The sequence below is a fragment of the Hyperolius riggenbachi genome, chromosome 5 (assembly GCF_040937935.1).
Source record: "Hyperolius riggenbachi isolate aHypRig1 chromosome 5, aHypRig1.pri, whole genome shotgun sequence".
Taxonomy (NCBI): Eukaryota; Metazoa; Chordata; class Amphibia; order Anura; family Hyperoliidae; genus Hyperolius; species Hyperolius riggenbachi.
This window is the reverse complement of record NC_090650.1, coordinates 3,406,026-3,426,983: the sequence shown is the minus strand read 5'-3', so window position 1 is coordinate 3,426,983 and position 20,958 is coordinate 3,406,026. Positions and strand designations below refer to the sequence as shown.

Sequence of the window (20,958 nt, the reverse complement as noted above, 5' to 3'; positions counted from 1 at the left end):
GGATGTTCTGGCCCGACAACTGGACACTGATGAAAAATGCATGCAGGCTCATGCGGCCGTTTGAGGAGGTGACCAACCTGGTGAGCCGCAGTGAGGGCACCATCAGCGACTTAATTCCCTACGCTTACTTCTTGGAGCGTGCTGTGCGTAGAGTGGCGGATGAAGCTGCGAATGAGCGTGACCAGGAACCGTTACGGCAGGAACAGGCATGGGACCAATTTTCATCAGACCCAGCTGTTTCCTCAACACCTGCGGCAGCACAGAGGGGGGAGGAGGAGGAAGAAGAGAAGTCGTGTGCAGAAGACGAGTCAGACTCAGAGGATGATGAGCAAGGTGTTTCTTTGGGGGAGGAGGAGGAGGAGGGGACAGCGGCAGGAGAACAACCGCAGCAGGCGTCGCAGGGGGCTTGTGCTGCTCAACCTTCCCGTGGTATTGTTCGCGGCTGGGGGGAGGAGGTTGACTTACCTGACGTCACTGAGGAAGAGCAAGAGGAGATGGAGGGTACTGGATCCGACTTTGTGCAGATGTCGTCTTTTATGCTGTCCTGCCTGTTGAGGGACCCCCGTATAAAAAACCTCAAGGGGAATGAGCTGTACTGGGTGGCCACACTACTAGACCCTCGGTACAGGCACAAAGTGGCGGACCTGTTACCAACTCACCGGAAGGTGGAAAGGATGCAGCACATGCAGAACCAGCTGTCAACTATGCTTTACAATGCCTTTAAGGGTGATGTGACAGCACAACGCCAGCAAGGTACCACTGCCACTAATCCTCCTCCCGTGTCCACGCAGTCAAAGACAGGACGCTCCAGCGATCTCATGGTGATGTCGGACATGCGGACGTTCTTTAGTCCAACGCCTCGCCGTAGCCCTTCCGGATCCACCCTCCACCAACGCCTGGAACGGCAGGTAGCCGACTACCTGGCCTTAAGTGTGGATGTAGACACTGCTGTGAACAGCGATGAGGAACCCTTGAACTACTGGGTGCGCAGGCTTGACCTGTGGCCAGAGCTGTCCCAATTTGCCATCCAACTTCTCTCCTGCCCTGCCGCAAGCGTCCTGTCAGAAAGGACCTTCAGCGCAGCTGGAGGCATTGTCACAGAGAAGAGAAGTCGCCTAAGTCACAAAAGTGTTAAGTACCTCACCTTTATCAAAATGAATGAGGCATGGATCCCGGAGGGCTGCTGCCCGCCCCAAGACTAAGTCAGTCCCCGCACACACAGCATCTCTGCCTGCACGCCGTGTGACTGGCTGCCTGGCCTGCCCCAAGAAGACTAAGTCGCTCCCAGTCCCTCCACACAGCATGTCTGCCTGCAGGCCGCTTGACTACCTTCTCCGCCACCACCAACAGGGTCCGGGACTCCAGGCGGATTGCTGAATTTTTTAGGCCGCTGCTAGCAACGGCCGCTGTAATAATTTTTATGGTGCGTGTACATGACTGCCTAATTTTTCTGGCTGCACTGCGGGCAGCTGCAACAACAAAAGAAAAGGCATGTACATGCGCCCATTCCCCTTCGTGATCATTACCTTGCCGTGGTGAAGGGGCTTGCGTATCACAATGAAGCAATGACCGGCGCATAGATGAGTGTCTCGGGGGGCACACAAAAGATAATAAGGTCGTTGCTTCATTGTGGTCAGACCAAATTTGATCAGCTGGACAGTTACTGTTCTGTCATTCAGCTACATCAGCCAGGCGACCATATGGGCTGTAAAGCCACCAAAACCTGCACTCTCGCCATGGTGCGCACCAGTCCAGCACGGCCGTCACTACACAAACAGCTGTTTGCGGTGCGTTACACGGTGAGTTTGGTGTGTCAGTGTGAAGCAGTACCTTAATTACACTACCTGATTGATGTATACACATGCAAGATGTTTTAAAGCACTTTAGGCCTGTCATTTAGCATTCAATGTGATTTCTGCCCTTAAAACGCTGCTTTGCGTCAAATCCAGATTTTTCCTGGGGACTTTTGGCGTGTATCCCACTCCGCCATGCCCCCCTCCAGGTGTTAGACCCCTTGAAACATCTTTTCCATCACTTTTGTGGCCAGCATAATTATTTTTTTTTTCAAAGTTCGCATCCCCATTGAAGTCTATTGCGGTTCGCGAACTTTAACGCGAACCGAACCTTCCGCGGAAGTTCGCGAACCCGGTTCGTGAACCTAAAATCGGAGGTTCGGCCCAACTCTACCCTGTACTGCCAAAACCAATTCCGGGTACAACCCCCATTGTACTTGGCTGTATTGTACTGATTCTGATTCTGCTCTGGGTTCAGAATGCGCTATACTCTGTGCAGATACTGATAGTAATCTATATCCTGTACATGCTGATTCCTGCAGGAAACACGGACAGCTTATAATGTTCCCACTTCCTCTGAAGCATTCCCTCTCTTCTCGCTCATTGTGAACTGACTCTCTGCGCTCCTTATCAACTCTGTGCAGGTCTTACCAGCACTCCAGCACACACTGGCTCCAGCCTTTGAAGAGTAGTTATTGATCAGTCATTGTGGGACATCCTAATAACACAAAATACAAGAACACTTAGGGCTCTTACACAGCGGGACGTTGCATTTCAGGGGGTCGCATAACGTTCCCCTAACACAACACATGGTGGTGCTAAAGGTGGACGCTACATAGAGACGCGTTATGCGGCTCTTCTTGGTGCGCCGATTTCGTTCGATAGAACCGGCAATGATTCATATGAATCATTGCTAGCAGGCAGAGAATGAGTAATACGAATCATTGCTAGCAGGCAGAGAATGATTCATATGAATCATTGCTAGCAGGCAGAGAATGATTCATATGAATCATTGCTAGCAGGCAGAGAATGATTCATATGAATCATTGCTAGCAGGAAGAGAACCGGAATTGCAGTGCAGTGAATATTAATTAGCCATGTGGCTAGGCAAAATAGTGGACTCTCCCCTCCTCCTCTCCTGCACACAAAAAAAACAATAAAACAGCATCACTGAGCATGTGCAAACAGTCTAACGCGGCTAAATCCGCGTATAACGCACAGCATGCAGCACTTTCATAGAACGTGCAGCGTTACACTGTAACGCAACGTGGGCACTGTGAACAGCCCATTGATTTTTCATTACTGTGCGTTGGGCTGCGTTACAGGCTGTCTGTGCACCTGTAACGTCCCACCGTGAAAGCAGCCTTCAAGAAGAACTGTCGCAAAAATCTTAAAATGTAAAACACATACAAATAAGAAGTACATTTCTCCCAGAGTAAAATGAGCCATAAATTACTTTTCTCCTATGTTGCTGTCGCTTACAGTAGGTAGTAGAAATCTGACAGAACTGACAGGTTTTGGGATAGTCCATCTCTCCATAGGGGATTCTCAGCGTGCCCTTTATTCTTTATAAAGACATTCCCTGAAAAAGATTTACGTAAAGATGCTGGCCAGCCTCCCTGCTCACTGCACACTATTTTGGCAGTTGGATGGAGCAACTGCCATTCACTAAGTGCTTCTAAAAATAAAGAAAACCCTGAGAACCCCCCTATGAGGAGATGGACTAGTCTGAAACCTGTCGGTAATGTCAGATTTCTACTACCTACTGTAAGTGACAGCAACATAGGAGAGAAGTAATTTATGGCTCATTTTACTCTGGGAGAAATATACTTCTTATTTGTATGTGTTTTCCATTTTAAGATTTTCGCAACAGTTTCTCTTTAAGGCTGATTTCCACCTGGAGCTGCGTCCGTTTCTAGCGGAGCAAGCAGCACACAGGAGAGGGAGGAGTCAGGTCCCCCTCCCCGCAGCTGACTACCTGTGTACCCGCTGCTCCTCCCTCTATCACTGTAATCCCCTACCCCTCCCCTAATCTATACCTGGCTAACCTATACTGGGGGCACCAATATCTGGCAAACATATCCTGGTCGCACCCGCACCTATACCTGGTTAACCTATACTGCGGGCACCTATACCTGCTTGCCTATACTAGGGCACCTATACCTGGCGTCCTATACTAGGGCACCTACACCTGGCTAACCTATACTGGGAGCACCTATACCTGTCTAATCTATACTGGGGGCACCTGTACCTGGCTAACCTATACTGGGGGCACCAATATCTGGAAAACCTATACTGGGGGCACCTATACCTGTCTAAACTATACTGGAGCACCTATACCTGGATAACCTATACTGGGGCACCTATAACTGTCTTACCTATACTGGGGGGACCTATATCGGGCTAACCTATACTGGGGAAACTTTTAACTGGCTACCTATACTGGGGCACCTATACCTGGCTACCTATAATGGGGGCATCTATACCAGGCTTACCTATACTGGGGGCACCTATACCTGGCTAACCTATACTGGAGAAACGATTACCTGGCTACCTATACTGGGGCACCTATACCTGGCTACCTACACTGGGGGCACCTATACCAGGCTACCTATACTGGGTGCACCTATACATGGCTAACCTATACTGTGGGCACCTATATCTGGCTAACCTATACTGGGTTCACCTATACCTGGCTAAATTATACTTGGGCACCTATAGCTGTTTAACCTATACTGGGGCACCTATACCTGGCTAGCCTATACTGGGGCACCTATACCTGGCTAAACTTTACTGGGGGCACCAATACCTTGCTAACTTTTATTGAGGGCACCTATACCTGGCTAAACTATACTTGGGCATCTATACCTGGATAACCTATACTGGGGCACCTTTAACTGGCTTACCTGTACTGTAAGCACCTATACCTGACTAACTTATACTGGGGCACCTACACTTGTCTACCTATACTAGGGACAGTTATACCTGGCTAGCTATACTGGGAGTACCTATACCTGGCTACCTTTACTTGGGGCACCTATACCTGGCTACCTATACTGGGGGCACGTATAACTGGCTACCTTTACTTGGGGCACCTATATCTGGCTACCTATACTGGGGGCACCTATATCTGGCTACCTATACTGGGGGCACCTATACCTGGCTACCTATACTGGGGGCACCTATATCTGGCTACCTATACTGGGGCACCTATACCTGGCTACCTATACTGGGGGAACCTATACCTGGCTACCTTTACTTGGGGCACCTATACCTGGCTACCTATACTGGGGGCACCTATATCTGGCTACCTATACTGGGGACATCTATACCTGGCTACCTATACTGGGGGCACCTATATCTGGCTACCTACTGGGGGCACCTATATCTGGCTACCTATACTGGGGCACCTATACCTGGCTACCTATACTGGGGGCACCTATACCTGGCTACCTATACTGAAGGCACCTACGCCTGGCTACCTATACTGGGGGCACCTATACCTGGATACCTATACTGGGGGCACCTATACCTGGCTACCTATACTGGGGGCACCTATATCTGGCTACCTATACTGGGGCACCTATACCTGGCTTAACTTTACTGGGGGCACCAATACCTTGCTAACTTTTATTGAGGGCACCTATACCTGGCTAAACTATACTTGGGCATCTATACCTGGATAACCTATACTGGGGCACCTGTAACTGGCTTACCTGTACTGTAAGCACCTATACCTGACTAACTTATACTGGGGCACCTACACTTGTCTACCTATACTAGGGACAGTTATACCTGGCTAGCTATACTGGGAGTACCTATACCTGGCTACCTTTACTTGGGGCACCTATACCTGGCTACCTATACTGGGGGCACGTATAACTGGCTACCTTTACTTGGGGCACCTATATCTGGCTACCTATACTGGGGGCACCTATATCTGGCTACCTATACTGGGGGCACCTATACCTGGCTACCTATACTGGGGGCACCTATATCTGGCTACCTATACTGGGGCACCTATACCTGGCTACCTATACTGGGGGAACCTATACCTGGCTACCTTTACTTGGGGCACCTATATCTGGCTACCTATACTGGGGGAACCTATATCTGGCTACCTATACTGGGGACATCTATACCTGGCTACCTATACTGGGGGCACTTATATCTGGCTACCTACTGGGGGCACCTATATCTGGCTACCTATACTGGGGCACCTATACCTGGCTACCTATACTGAAGGCACCTACGCCTGGCTACCTATACTGGGGGCACCTATACCTGGATACCTATACTGGGGGCACCTATACCTGGCTACCTATACTGGGGGCACCTATATCTGGCTACCTATACTGGGGCACCTATACCTGGCTACCTATACTTGGGGCACCTATACCTGGCCACCTATACTGGGGGCACCTATACCTGGCTACCTATACTGGAAGTACCTATAACTGGCTACCTATCCTGGTGGCAACTAAACCTGGCTAGATATACTGAGTGCACCTATACCTGGCTAAGCAACGCACATCGTGTGAACGCAGCGTTAAGCAACACACATCGTGTGAATGCAGCACCAGTATTATATCCCAGACATAATCCGGTAGCTTCCAGCCAGAGCATTAGCTGCAGCCTGTGGGAGCATTATTAGATTGCCAGCTCCTGTGGGGAACATTTAGCTATGCGTCCCTCCAGTGAACTCCGTAAAGTGCCGATGAATATGTCAGCGCCGTATAAATACAGGAAACAGGTAAAATAACAGAATATTTTTCAGACGGAAAAACAGAAAGGACTTGTGGAGCAAATCAATCGTACAAATGGAGCTGAGAAACAGCCGAACATTCCGGGGTCAGCCAGCAAAGCATGAAGGCAAACGTTTGGCAAACCGCCCCGAAATGTTCCTGGGAAAAGCTACAATCTTCCCAGCTCGGGGCTGAACTTCAGGAGAGAAGCCAAATCCGCTGTGAGCAGACGAGCCAGTTCCTGAAGTTCCCACCGAATGAAACCCCCGAGAGATCTCCTTCCTCTGCAGAAACTGCCCTCTCTATAGAAGACTCACCAGCTGCCTCTCCAGCTTCACCTCCTTCTTCAGCTGTTCCACTTCCATCTTCATCTTATCCTTCTCCGTCAGATCTTCTATGTTGATGACGGGCATCTTCTGATGGGGGAAAAAAGGAACAATGTAGGCGGTGGAAGCCTTTCTGGAAGTGGTCATAGTGCTGGTGGGTGTGGGGCTGTGACAGAGGACACGTCTGCTGGTGACACATTCACTTACTTGTCTTCCAGGGGTCCCTGATGCGAAGTCCCTGAAGTATCTCCTTCCTCTGGCTTCCCAAAGCCCGTCCAACAATAGCCACTTAGTACTTTCCTAAAGTCATCTGCATAATCTGTGCTAATCTGATCGGGCATCGCATGTCCCTCCACCACTAATCACCTATTAGTGCTGGACTCACAGGCCTGCTGTCATCAGAGAGGCTATATGTCCAGCAGTACAACATCCAGCATGTCCCTCCACCGCTAATCACCTGCTGGACTCACAGGCCTGCTGTCATCAGAGAGGCTACAGTGGCTTGCAAAAGTATTCGGCCTCCTTGAAGTTTTCTACATTTTGTCATATTACTGCCACAAACATGAATCAATTTTATTGGAATTCCACGTGAAAGACCAACACAAAGTGGTGTACACGTGAGAAGTGGAATGAAAATCATACATCATTCCAAACATTTTTTACAAATAAATAACTGCAAAGTGGGGTGTGCGTAATTATTCAGCCCCCCTGAGTCAATACTTTGTAGAACCACCTTTTGCTGCAATTACAGCTGCCAGTGTTTTAGGGTATGTCTCTACCAGCTTTGCACATCTAGAGACTGAAATCCTTGCCCATTCTTCTTTGCAAAACAGCTTCAGCTCAGTCAGATTAGATGGACAGCATTTGTGAACAGCAGTTTTCAGATCTTGCCACAGATTCTCGATTGGATTTAGATCTGGACTTTGACTGGGCCATTCTAAACACATGGATATGTTTTGTTTTAAACCATTCCATTGTTGCCCTGGCTTTATATTTAGGGTTGTTGTCTTGCTGGAAGGTGAACCTCTGCCCCAGTCTAAAGTCTTTTGCAGACCCCAAGAGAGTAAGGCTTGGTTGTGTATTCTCCACAGTCAGCATGCAACGCATGAGCTGACGTGGAGGAGGTACACACACTAGCACACGGAAACAGGCTATCCCTAGTATAGTGGAGGGGAGGACTGACTCCAATAGGAGATTGTGGCGCACAGAGCCGGTGCAGATCTGACAGCCACAAACAATGCTTTCGTTATAACGTCTCAGCGCAAAGTAGCGCTGAGCGCATGAACCAGAACTGAGGAGATCAGGACAGGTAGACAGAATGAACGCTTGCTAGCTAGCGGCTACTTAGCGACAGCAAGCGTCCAAAACAAGACAGACTGGAATGAGGCAGCCAATGCGATTGCAGCGATGGCGTGCTTCACAAAGACAGGACAGGATAGTCAGAAAATAGCAGGATCAAGATAGATGAACGTAACACAGACAAATATACAATAAGTATGTTTTCCTAGCGTATTACAATTACAGCTATCAATGAAACTATTTGTAACGTCTGACTAACATATGTATATATCGGCAATGAACCGATATATGACATAAGCAGGAACGCTGACTAGGACTGGAGTAATACAGGGAACAGGACTCAGAAGGATTCGCTATCTCTTCGCAGAGATGAACGCAATCCACAAACAGTAACAGAACAGGATTCAGAAGGATTCGTTATCTCTTCGCAGAGATGAACGCAATCCACAAACGGTAACAGGACAGGATTCAGAAGGATTCGTTATCTCCTCGCAGAGATGAACGCAATCCACAAACAGAACCAGGAGCAGGGTAACTACCTCAGCACGGGTGGTCACGGTACGCGCAACCTACCAAAACGTGCTGGAAAGCTGACTAACTGCACACAGGATATAAACAGTTCGTGTACGTATACATCAGCGACACTAATGTATCACGTAACACGAATACAAGGAAAATAATAAACGTGCTGGTATGCATATATATTGGCAATGAACCAATATATGATGCAAAGACCAGCAAAGTATCTTTAGAACAAGAAACACGATCGGGGGCTGAAGTGACAGCAAGACAAGCTTACACTGAAGCTATGAAAACCCGAGGAAACCCTGCAGGAAGCAGATCTTTATACTGAGGTCATCCAATGGGAGCAGACATGCAGATTCCCACACAGGTGAATGATAATCAGTCACAAGCTGACAGCAGGGAAAGGCAGACAAAGCTATGCAGCTTGCATGGAAAGAGATCAGAACTGCCTGAGCTGCAGCACTACTACTTCCAGCAATAGCTGCTGCAGCAGCGATCATGAAAAAGAGGTTTTCTTCCAAGATTGCCCTGTATTTGGCTCCATCCATCTTCCCATCAACTCTGACCAGCTTTCCTGTCCCTGCTGAAGAGATGCACCCCCCGAGCATGATGCTGCCACCACCATATTTGACAGTGGGGATGGTGTGTTCAGAGTGATGTGCAGTGTTAGTTTTCCACCACACATAGCGTTTTGCATTTTGGCCAAAAAGTTCCATTCTGGTCTCATCTGACCAGAGCACCTTCTTCCACATGCTTGCTGTGTCCCCCACATGGCTTGTGGCAAACTGCAAACGGGACTTCTTATGCTTTCTGTTAACAATGCCTTTCTTCTTGCCACTCTTCCATAAAGGCCAACTTTGTACAGTGCATGACTAATAGTTGTCCTATGGACAGAGTCTCCCACCTGAGCTGTAGATCTCTGCAGCTCGTCCAGAGTCACCATGGGCCTCTTGACTGCATTTCTGATCAGCGCTCTCCTTGTTCGGCCTGTGAGTTTAGGTGGACGGCCTTGTCTTGGTAGGTTTACAGTTGTGCCATACTCCTTCCATTTCTGAATGATCACTTGAACAGTGCTCTGTGGGATGTTCAAGGCTTAGGAAATCTTTTTGTAGCCTAAGCCTGCTTTACATTTCTCAATAACTTGATCCCTGACCTGTCTGGTGTGTTCTTTGGACTTCATGGTGTTGTTGCTCCCAATATTCTCTTAGACAACCTCTGAGGCCCTCACAGAGCAGCTGTATTTGTACTGACATTAGATTACACACAGGTGCACTCTATTTAGTCATTAGCACTCATCAGGCATTGTCTATGGGCCCAAAAGAAACAATCCTGCGCTATCTTCCCACCCTGATGGTGTAGTGCTTAAAAGAGTGCTGCTCCAAATGCTGGGTGGTGCCAGTGGATCTATAAAAATACAAAAGGAACAGGAGCGCACCTCTAGTGCAATAAAACTTTTTACTAAAAATTGACAGGCATTAAAAGTTACACTCACAGTGTATCAGTAGGTACATGCGCCTGTTAGGCCTGCCGGCAGTCCTCTCCTCTCACCCGCACTTGGCCAGAGCAGCGGGGACCGATGACACTGGTGGGGAGCTGGAAGCGGTGGGCGGAGCCATGATGCGGAGAAGTCGTATGACGTCACGACGCGTTTCGGCGTTAACCATGCCTTCGTCAGCCCACCGCTTCCAGCTCCCCACCAGTGTCATCGGTCCCCGCTGCTCTGGCCAAGTGCGGGTGAGAGGAGAGGACTGCCGGCAGGCCTAACAGGCGCATGTACCTACTGAGACACTGTGAGTGTAACTTTTAATGCCTGTCAATTTTTAGTAAAAAGTTTTATTGCACTACAGGTGCGCTCCTGTTCCTTTTGTATTGTCTATGGGTAACTGACTGCACTCAGACCAAAGGGGGCTGAATAATTACGCACACCCCACTTTGCAGTTATTGGAATGATGTATGATTTTCGTTCCACTTCTCACGTGTACACCACTTTGTATTGGTCTTTCACGTGGAATTCCAATAAAATTGATTCATGTTTGTGGCAGTAATGTGACAAAATGTGGAAAACTTCAAGGGGGCCGAATACTTTTGCAACCCACTGTATGGGTCCAACAGGAAAAGAGAAACACAGAGAGCCCAGTATTGGATTTGATGGACAGTGTAAGTAACTAAATTGATAATCACAAACCAAGATTAAAGGGGCACTATGGCAAAAAAATGTAAAATTTAAAATATGTGCAAACATAGACAAATAAGAAGTACATTTTTTCCAGAGTAAAATGAGCCATAAATGACTTTTCTCCTATGTTGCTGTCACTTACAGTAGGCAGTAAAAATATGACAGAAGTGACAGGTTTTGGACTAGTCCATCTCTTCATAGCAGATTCTCAGCAAGGCTTTTATTCTTTATAAAGATATTCCCTAAAAAGCATTTATACAATGACGCTGGCCAGCTTCCCTGCTCACTACACAGTTTTTTGGCAGTTGGACAGAGCAACTGCCATTCACTAAGTTCTTTTGAAAATAAATAAATCCCTGAGAATCTCCCCATGAAGAGATGGACTAGTCCAAAACCTGTTGCTTCTGTAAGATTACCTACTATAAGTGACAGCAACACAGGAGAAAAGTAATTTATGGCTCATTTTACTCTGGAAAAAACTTACTTCTTATTTGTTTATGTTTGCACATATTTCAAATGTTACAATTGTTCACCATAGTGCCCCTTTAACTGATAGGCAACCACTGTAAATGCAGGTGGGGAGATTAAGACCTGTCCCCACTCAGGATCACTGACTCACTCACTCACTCACTCACTCACTCACTCACAGAGGCGCTAGGCTGAGACACTTGCTGCTGTATGCTCCATCCCCTATTGCCTGATGAAGCGGAGCCACACCTGCAAAACGCATTGCAACTGTTTTCTGGAGTATATTAATAAATCTAAACCTTTGAAAATTGACAGTTTCATGTCTGCTTTGAGGCGGTAATTCCACCACTGCCTCCTCAGCAATTTTAAAGTTGTTAGCATATATTATCCTGTCGGCGCCTCTGTTCATTTCCTGCAATATATATCCAGCAGTACAACGTCCTCCAGCATTGCCGTTGTGGCTTCATACCATTCTAATGCTGGGAATATACAATGTGGTTTTTTGGTCAATTTCCCGTTCGATCGATTTTCGATTTGTTTTTCCGCTCGATTCTCTTATCTTTTCTTAGCAATTTCCATTCACTTCTATGAGAAATCGAGCAGTAAAACGCTCAAAAGTAATATTGGATATGACGGAAATTAGCAATCGAATGCATCTATCAAACGTAAAAATGTAACGTGTGTACCGAGCATAAGATCTGTTTCACAGCAAAAATCGCAAAACGCAATCACATGGCATGCCTGCTTTCTGCATTTTTCCTCCTGTTCCATATAAGCGCAAATGCTGAAAAATGCGTCCGACGCATCATGAAAGCGCGCTGGGGGGGAATAGCTGCAGCGACTCCTATTGCCCTGCGGTGTACCGTGCGTTTGGCAAAGTGTCATTGCGATACTGGAAACATATTTGATGAGAAGACCCTCAGGCTCATTGTACATTTATGTTTTTTGACAAACAGAGGAACACCAAGAGCCCCAATAGTGTAGTCAGTGGCGTAGCTAAGGAGCTGTGGGCCCTGATTCAAGTCTTACAATGGGGCCCCTCAAGCACTCTATACATAATAATGGATACGGTGCACCAAAACCTGCCAATGGCAACTACAGTGTCAGAGCAGAGGTGCAAGAAGGGAATGGGAAACAGTTTGTTAATGATTACCACTATTCAAAGTATCTATAGAAGTGATTATTATGAGCACAGGACCAATAGAGAGCTAATACTGTAGTTGAGGGAGGGCCCTTCGGGGCCCCTCTGGCCCAAGGGCCCCGATGCGGTCGCTACCGCTGCACCCCCTATTGCTACGCCCCTGAGTGTAGTATGTATTGACAAAGGGGATAATGACAAAGAGTAATAGTTGTTATACTCACAAGCATGGGTCACCATTAGGCAACCACTGTAAAGGCAGGTGGGGAGATTATCCTGACCCCACTCAGGAATTAGAAGTCGCTCTGAGGCGCCGAGTGTTGTTTGTTTTGCTAGATGCTATAACTCCTTTTTCTATTGCCCGAGGAAGCGGGCACTGACCCGTGAAACGCGTTGCTTTGTTTTATCTGGAGTTCGTTAATAAACAGACTGAATGTACAGTCGTGTTGTGTCTGCTTGGAGGAGGTAAGTCCACCACTGCCTCCTCTAATTACCAAATGTTTGGCTTTTAAGCTCCTTTAAAACCCCTTTTATCCTTTTGGCGCCTCTGTTCTCTCCTATATAATATCGTGTTTTTTGAACTGTGAACATAACAAGGATCAGGGCATTCGGTCGCAGAGACTCTCCTCTAAGATTACAATGCGGAGAAGAGGCGCGCAGGAATCTATAAAACTAGGTTAAAAACACTAAAAACATAAAAAGAGGAGAGGACTTACCTCAATAACGACAGTCACATACAGTATGTCAATAACATTTATTAGTAAAGTACAGGCTGAGTTTGAACCCACTTCCTCAGGACAAGTACAGCGCCGAAGGGTTAAGCCGGAATAATGAGCGCCTCTCAAGCCCCTCTGGGATGAAAGTTAGGAACGACCGCAAACGCAGCAGAATAGAACAGGCTGGGTTTGAAAAAATGCAACGCAAGCCAAACACAACTCTCAACACATTTTGTGTCATAAAAAAGTTCAAAAAGTAAAAACTTGCCTAAGGAGAGGAAAGCGTCTGGGTCATATTGAGGCTTACTAGTATGTCTTCCAGTCCCCCACTGCCGAGAATGTGACAATCCAGCCCCGCGATCCCGTCCAATCTGCTCCCGTTAGCATACGCAGGAAGTACGGGTGCAGACGGACAACGAAGACCGGTTGCTGGATTGTCAGAGGAAGGAGGTTAATGCGACAGAGCGTGCCAATGTCGTCTAATCTGCTCCCGTTAGCATACGCAGGAAGTACGGTGAACAGACTGACAATGAAGATTGATCGCGCAGCTGCCGACAATATGTAATGGGACAATCCCTCAGCAATCCTGTATTACTAGGCCACTGTTGCCATGCAGGTCTCATGCACTAGAGACTGCTGGAGGCAAATTCACTGTGTGCGTAGTAAACGGTTAAGATTGGTTGGAGGTGCCCATACTTGTACAATCCCGATTGTATATACAATTGGTAAACGAAAAATATCGATTTTGCGCTAGAAATCGGGTAAATACACTGCCACCACTGCCTGATTGGATGAATGGAGCAGACAGTCTCCAACTAGCTACTCCTAAAAGGAAGAAACGGTTATTTACAGCCTAGCTAGCAAATCAACAATTTATAAGCAAGTAATAAAACAATGCGGTAGTATGACTGACTCTTCAGAGGGCAGATTTGTTATAGCAGCAATCAGATGACCAGAACAGGCACAAGACTGAACGATAAAATCGTTAGTTTTTATTCTAAAACTACATACACACAGCCTATGTTAGCCCACAGATAAATATACCTGTCCGGCAGAACAGATTGGTTTGATAGAAAGAGAATAGAGATGAGAAGAAACAGAATGTCTTAATATACAGTTCAAATACCGTTATTGGTAGTCCATGCGGCAATCGCAAGTCTTTGGAGGAAGTCCAAAATGGCGGTTGCCGTGCGGCCTGAGGCCTTTGTGAGAAATAATAATGACAAGGGCTTGTCGGCAGCGCTGGGACAAGGTCCTCCTGCACCCAAGGCTGAGACACCAAAGTGCGCCCCTCCATCCATCCCACCCCAGCCGTCACACACTGATTGCTATTACACTAAGAGGCCCCTCCCCCATCCCTCCCACCCCAGCCGTCACACACTGATTGCTATTACACTAAGGGGCCCCTCCCCCATCCCTCCCACCCCAGCCGTCACACACTGATTGCTATTACACTAAGAGGCCCCTCCCCCATCCCTCCCACCCCAGCCCTCACACACTGATTGCTATTACACTAAGAGGCCCCTCCCCCATCCCTCCCACCCCAGCCGTCACACTGATTGCTATTACACTAAGAGGCCCCTCCCCCATCCCTCCCACCCCAGCCCTCACACACTGATTGCTATTACACTAAGAGGCCCCTCCCCCATCCCTCCCACCCCAGCCATCACACACTGATTGCTATTACACTAAGAGGCCCCTCCATCCCTCCCACCCCAGCCGTCACACACTGATTGCTATTACACTAAGAGGCCCCTCCCCCATCCCTCCCACCCCAGCTGTCACACACTGATTGCTATTAGACTAAGAGGCACCCAACCCCCCAACACCTTAATCCAGTGGTTCCCAAACTTTTTCGGTAGAGGGCACCCTTGATGGCTCTGAAATTTTTTTCAAGGCACCCCTCGGCAAAAATAACTACTGAAATGCTGTTATGACCCTTATTTAGCAGCACCCCCCAAAGGATGTGGATGAACGCCGAGGCACCCCTGGCAGGTGCTCAAGGCGCACCAGGGTGCCGCGGCACCCAGTTTGAGAACCCCTGCCTTAATCACTAGTTATCTGGCTTGCAGTCACTGCCATGTATCCCCTTTTCTTATTTATCTCTGCCTCAAACAGAATAGGGGAATGATAGGTGAGTTGTGCGCCCCCTCCTACACTGCGCCCTGAGGCCGAAGCCTCTCACTTGCCCCTGCCTTAGCTCTGCGTCCCCTCCTACACTGCGCCCTGAGGCCGAAGCCTCTCTCTTGCCCGTGCCTTAGCTCTGCGTCCCCTCCTACACTGCGCCATGAGGCTGGAGACTTTCTCGCCTCTGCCGGCTGTACTGCGTCTGTTGCTGAGAAGCGCCACCAAAACAGCTGTTTTCAGAGCTAATGTTCCTTTGATGTGTTTTTTTTGTGTGTGTCACTGTATACCTTTCACTGCACCTGTGTGTGATAGCACGCAGTTTTATATACCAGTCACTGCACACATGTTCACTGCACCTCTGTGTGACCGCACGCTGTTTTATATACCAGTCTGTGCATACCTTTTTACTTCCTCCCCCCAATATGGACAAAAACAACAGGCAGAGGCAGAGCCAGAGGCAGGCTACCCGGCAGGTCTGTTCGAGGTTGTGCTGTTGTGATTTTGTGCGGCCCTCGACCAAAATAGAGTGTTCATAAAAAGGCACATGCCATCAGCACCCAATATTGTCAGGACGTAGTTTACTATTTAATACAGAACACCTCAGCTTCCGCACGGAAGCATGACATATCTTCCTCCTCCTGCTCTGATTCTGGCACCCCACTTAACACTCTGTCGGCAGCCATAACCAAAGTGCCATCATCCCAGGGCTCAGCGGTGTGGAAATTTTTTTGTGTGTGTCTGCCTCAGATGAGAGCAATGCCATCTGTACTCTCTGCCAAAGAAAATTGAGTCGTGGAAAGACCAAGACCCGCGTAGGGACAACTACCTCATGAAGACACATGATTACAAAGCACAAACTGCAATGGGATGACCACCTGAGGAAAAGCAGCACACAAAAGCAAAGCCACACACTGCAGTGGAAGATACCAGGCCGCAATTATTTCTCAAAAAAGGCGATACCCAAACTGTACCGTGATGTTGAAAGGCAAGTGGTGTCATCTCTGGCAAACAGTGTTGGGTCAAGGGTCCATCTGACCACGGATGCCTGGTCTGCAAAGCACGGTCAGGCCTGCCTGAAGACCAAGTCAGTCCCCACACAGCATCTCTGCCTGCACGCCGTGTGACTGCCTGCCCCAAGACTAAGTCGGTCCCCACACACAGCATCTCTGCCTGCACGCCGTGTGACTGCCTGCCCCAAGACTAAGTCGCTCCCCACACACAGCATCTCTGCCTGCACGCCGTGTGACTGCCTGCCCCAAGACTAAGTCGGTCCCCACACAGCATCTCTGCCTGCACGCCGTGTGACTGCCTGCCCCAAGACTAAGTCGGTCCCCACACAGCATCTCTGCCTGCACGCCGTGTGACTGCCTGCCCCAAGACTAAGTCAGTCCCCACACACAGCATCTCTGCCTGCACGCCGTGTGACTGCCTGCCCCAAGACTAAGTCGGTCCCCACACAGCATCTCTGCCTGCACGCCGTGTGACTACCTGCCCCAAGACTAAGTCAGTCCCCACACACAGCATCTCTGCCTGCACGCCGTGTGACTGCCTGCCCCAAGACTAAGTCAGTCCCCACACACAGCATCTCTGCCTGCACGCCGTGTGACTGCCTGCCCCAAGACTAAGTCAGTCCCCACACACAGCATCTCTGCCTGCACGCCGTGTGACTGCCTGCCCCAAGACTAAGTCAGTCCCCACACACAGCATCTCTGCCTGCACGCCGTGTGACTGCCTGCCCCAAGACTAAGTCGCTCCCCACACACAGCATCTCTGCCTGCACGCCGTGTGACTGCCTGCCCCAAGACTAAGTCGGTCCCCACACAGCATCTCTGCCTGCACGCCGTGTGACTGCCTGCCCCAAGACTAAGTCGCTCCCCACACAGCATCTCTGCCTGTACGCCGTGTGACTGCCTGCCCCAAGACTAAGTCGCTCCCCACACAGCATCTCTGCCTGTACGCCGTGTGACTGCCTGCCCCAAGACTAAGTCGGTCCCCACACAGCATCTCTGCCTGCACGCCGTGTGACTACCTGCCCCAAGACTAAGTCAGTCCCCACACACAGCATCTCTGCCTGCACGCCGTGTGACTGCCTGCCCCAAGACTAAGTCAGTCCCCACACACAGCATCTCTGCCTGCACGCCGTGTGACTGCCTGCCCCAAGACTAAGTCAGTCCCCACACACAGCATCTCTGCCTGCACGCCGTGTGACTGCCTGCCCCAAGACTAAGTCAGTCCCCACACACAGCATCTCTGCCTGCAGGCCGTGTGACTACCTGCCCCAAGACTAAGTCAGTCCCCACACACAGCATCTCTGCCTGCACGCCGTGTGACTGCCTGCCCCAAGACTAAGTCAGTCCCCACACACAGCATCTCTGCCTGCACGCCGTGTGACTGCCTGCCCCAAGACTAAGTCAGTCCCCACACACAGCATCTCTGCCTGCAGGCCGTGTGACTACCTGCCCCAAGACTAAGTCAGTCCCCACACACAGCATCTCTGCCTGCACACCGTGTGACTGCCTGCCCCAAGACTAAGTCACTCCCCACACACAGCATCTCTGCCTGCACGCCGTGTGACTGCCTGCCCCAAGACTATGTCGGTCCCCACACAGCATCTCTGCCTGCACGCCGTGTGACTGCCTGCCCCAAGACTAAGTCAGTTCCCACACACAGCATCTCTGCCTGCACACCGTGTGACTGCCTGCCCCAAGACTAAGTCAGTCCCCACACACAGCATCTCTGCCTGCACGCCGTGTGACTGCCTGCCCCAAGACTAAGTCAGTCCCCACACATAGCATCTCTGCCTGCAGGCCGTGTGACTGCCTGCCCCAAGACTAAGTCAGTCCCCACACACAGCATCTCTGCCTGCACGCCGTGTGACTGCCTGCCCCAAGACTAAGTCAGTCCCCACACATAGCATCTCTGCCTGCAGGCCGTGTGACTGCCTGCCCCAAGACTAAGTCAGTCCCCACACACAGCATCCCTGCCTGCACACCGTGTGACTGCCTGTCCCAAGACTAAGTCGCTCCCCACACACAGTATCTCTGCCTGCACGCCGTGTGATTGCCTGCCCCAAGACTAAGTCGCTCCCCACACACAGCATCTCTGCCTGCACGCCGTGTGACTGCCTTCTCCGCCACCACCAACAGGGTCCACCAGGACTCCAGGTGGATTCCTGAATTTGCTATAATAATTTTTCTGGTGCGTGTACATGCCTGCCTAAGTTTTCTGGCTGCACTGCGGCTGCAACAACAAAACAAAAGGCATGAATATGTGTCAATTCCACTTCGTGATCGTTAGCTTGCCGTGGTGAAGGGGCTTGTGTATCACAATGAAGCAATGACCTATATGAGTGTGTTGGGGGGGCACACCCAAGATAATAAGGTCGTTGCTTCATTGTGGACAGACCAAATTCGATCAGCTGGACACTCAGTCAGTTGTTCTGTCATTGAGCTACTTCAGCCCGACCATATGGCCTGGAAAGCCGCCATCACCTGCACTCTCGCCATGGTGCGCACCAGTCCAGCACGGCCGTCACTACACAAACAGCTGTTTGCGGTGTGTTACACAGTGAGTTTGGTCTGTCAATGTAAAGCAGTACTCTAATTACACTCCCTGATCCATGTTTTAAAGCACTTAGGCCTCCAATTTAGCAATGCACTGTGATCTCTGCCCTTTAGGGATTATAACCCTGCTGTGCGTCAAATCCGGATTTTCCCCGGGACTTTTGGCATGTATCCCACTCCGCCATGCCCCCCTCCAGGTGTTAGACCCCTTGAAACATCTTTTCTATCACTTTTGGGGCCAGAATTAGTGTTTGTAGTTTTGAAATTTCACCTGCCCATTGAAGTCTATTGTGGTTCGCTTTGATTCGCCGGTTCGATAACTTTTTCACAAATTCGCGTTCGCGGTTCACGAACCAAAATCCGCTAGTTCACAACAACACTAGTGGTCATCTGTTAGTGTATGCCCACCTTTAATTACCCTTAAAGTAGAAAGATAAATGCAAGTTCTAGTTAGGCCTAGTACTGGTGCATTTCTCTCATCATGCTACATGTAACCTCTAATGCACTTTTAGCTGAATTTTTGGCACTAAATCAAGAGACATTTCACAATATTATTCACACAGCTAATTACAAATCAGAACAAAATTATGAATCTTATATTAAGAGACAATCACTCATCATTACTCCAAACTCTCCCGAAAAGTTGAGACTGTGCAGAAGCAAAATTACCAGAAGCACAAGAATGCCGACACTCTGTCTGCTCTGGAGTATTCCCTCTATGTTTCCACCATTTGGGGGGAGAAAGGGGAGTCTGCATAAAGCTCTGACCTCTAATAAAGAACAAGGAGGCCTAATTGTGACAGCATGCCCCATATAGAGCCCACAAGGAGCCCTGGTGATGATATGGCCTGTATAGAGCCCACACAGAGCGCTGGTGGTGATAGTATGGCCTGTATAGAGCCCACAAGGAGCTCTGGTGATGATATGGCCTGTATAGAGCCCACAAGGAGCCCTGGTGATGGTATGGCCTGTATAGAGCCCACAAGGAGCCCTGGTGATGGTATGGCCTGTATAGAGCCCACAAGGAGCCCTGGTGATGGTATGGCCTGTATAGAGCCCACAAGGTGCCTTGGTGGTGATGATATGGCCTGTATAGAGCCCACAAGGAGCCCTGGTGATGGTATGGCCTGTATAGAGCCCACAAGCAGCCCTGGTGATGGTATGGCCTGTATAGAGCCCACAAGGAGCCCTGGTGATGGTATGGCCTGTATAGAGCCCACAAGGAGCCCTGGTGATGATATGGCCTGTATAGAGCCTACACGGAGCCCTGGTGATAGTATGGCCTGTATAGAGCCCACAAGGAGCCCTGGTGGTGATGGTATGGCCTGTATAGAGCCCACAAAGAGCCCTGGTGGTGATGGTATGGCCTGTATAGAGCCCACAAGCAGCGCTGGTGGTGATAGTATGGCCTGTATAGAGCCCACAAGGTGCCCTGGTGGTGATGGTATGGCCTGTATAGAGCCCACAAGGTGCCCTGGTGGTGATGGTATGGCCTGTATAGAGCCCACAAGCAGCCCTGGTGGTGATGGTATGGCCTGTATAGAGCCCACAAGCAGCCCTGGTGGTGATGGTATGGCCTGTACAGAGCCCACAAGGAGCCCTAGTGATGGTATGGCCTGTATAGAGCCCAAAAGGAGCCCTGGTGATGATATGGCCTGTATAGAGCCCACACGGAGCCCTGGTGGTGATAGTATGGCCAGTATAGAGCCCACAAGGAGCCCTGGTGATGATAGTATGGCCTGTATAGAGCCCACACGGAGCCCTGGTGGTGATATGGCCTGTATAGAGCCCACACGGAGACCTGGTGGTGATGGTATGGCCTGTACAGAGCCCACAAGGTGCCTTCTTTGTTTCCAAGTTTTCTCCTTGGAGATAATTTTTCATCTGTTAAAATAACTTTTCAGCAATTGATAAAGTACCCAAAAGTAGAAGAAAACGTACTGCCAACATTATTCTGATTATTTTCTTGCTTGCTGGAGGCTTAAAATGCATTTTATTGTATTGATAACATGTGGAAATACACACACGGGGAAAGAGAGGGTGTAATAAAACTATGTTAAAAACAATGAAAAAGGAAAAGGT

The 20,958-nt window shown here is 49.2% G+C and overlaps 1 protein-coding gene across 2 annotated transcripts in view; it reads right to left on the bottom strand.

Annotated features, from left to right (window-relative positions):
• GNGT1 (G protein subunit gamma transducin 1) overlaps positions 1-7,180 on the bottom strand; it is a 41,334-nt gene extending 34,154 nt beyond the window's left edge. Inside the window, exons 1-2 of one of the 2 annotated variants that reach the window (XM_068238480.1) lie at positions 7,072-7,180; positions 6,856-6,954 (exon numbers count right to left, since the gene is read on the bottom strand). In XM_068238480.1, the coding sequence (XP_068094581.1) occupies positions 6,856-6,951 (96 nt within the window). In that variant the 5' untranslated portion in view covers positions 6,952-6,954; positions 7,072-7,180. The other variant, XM_068238478.1, reaches the window with a different exon arrangement.
• Between the last annotated feature and the right edge of the window lie 13,778 nt (positions 7,181-20,958).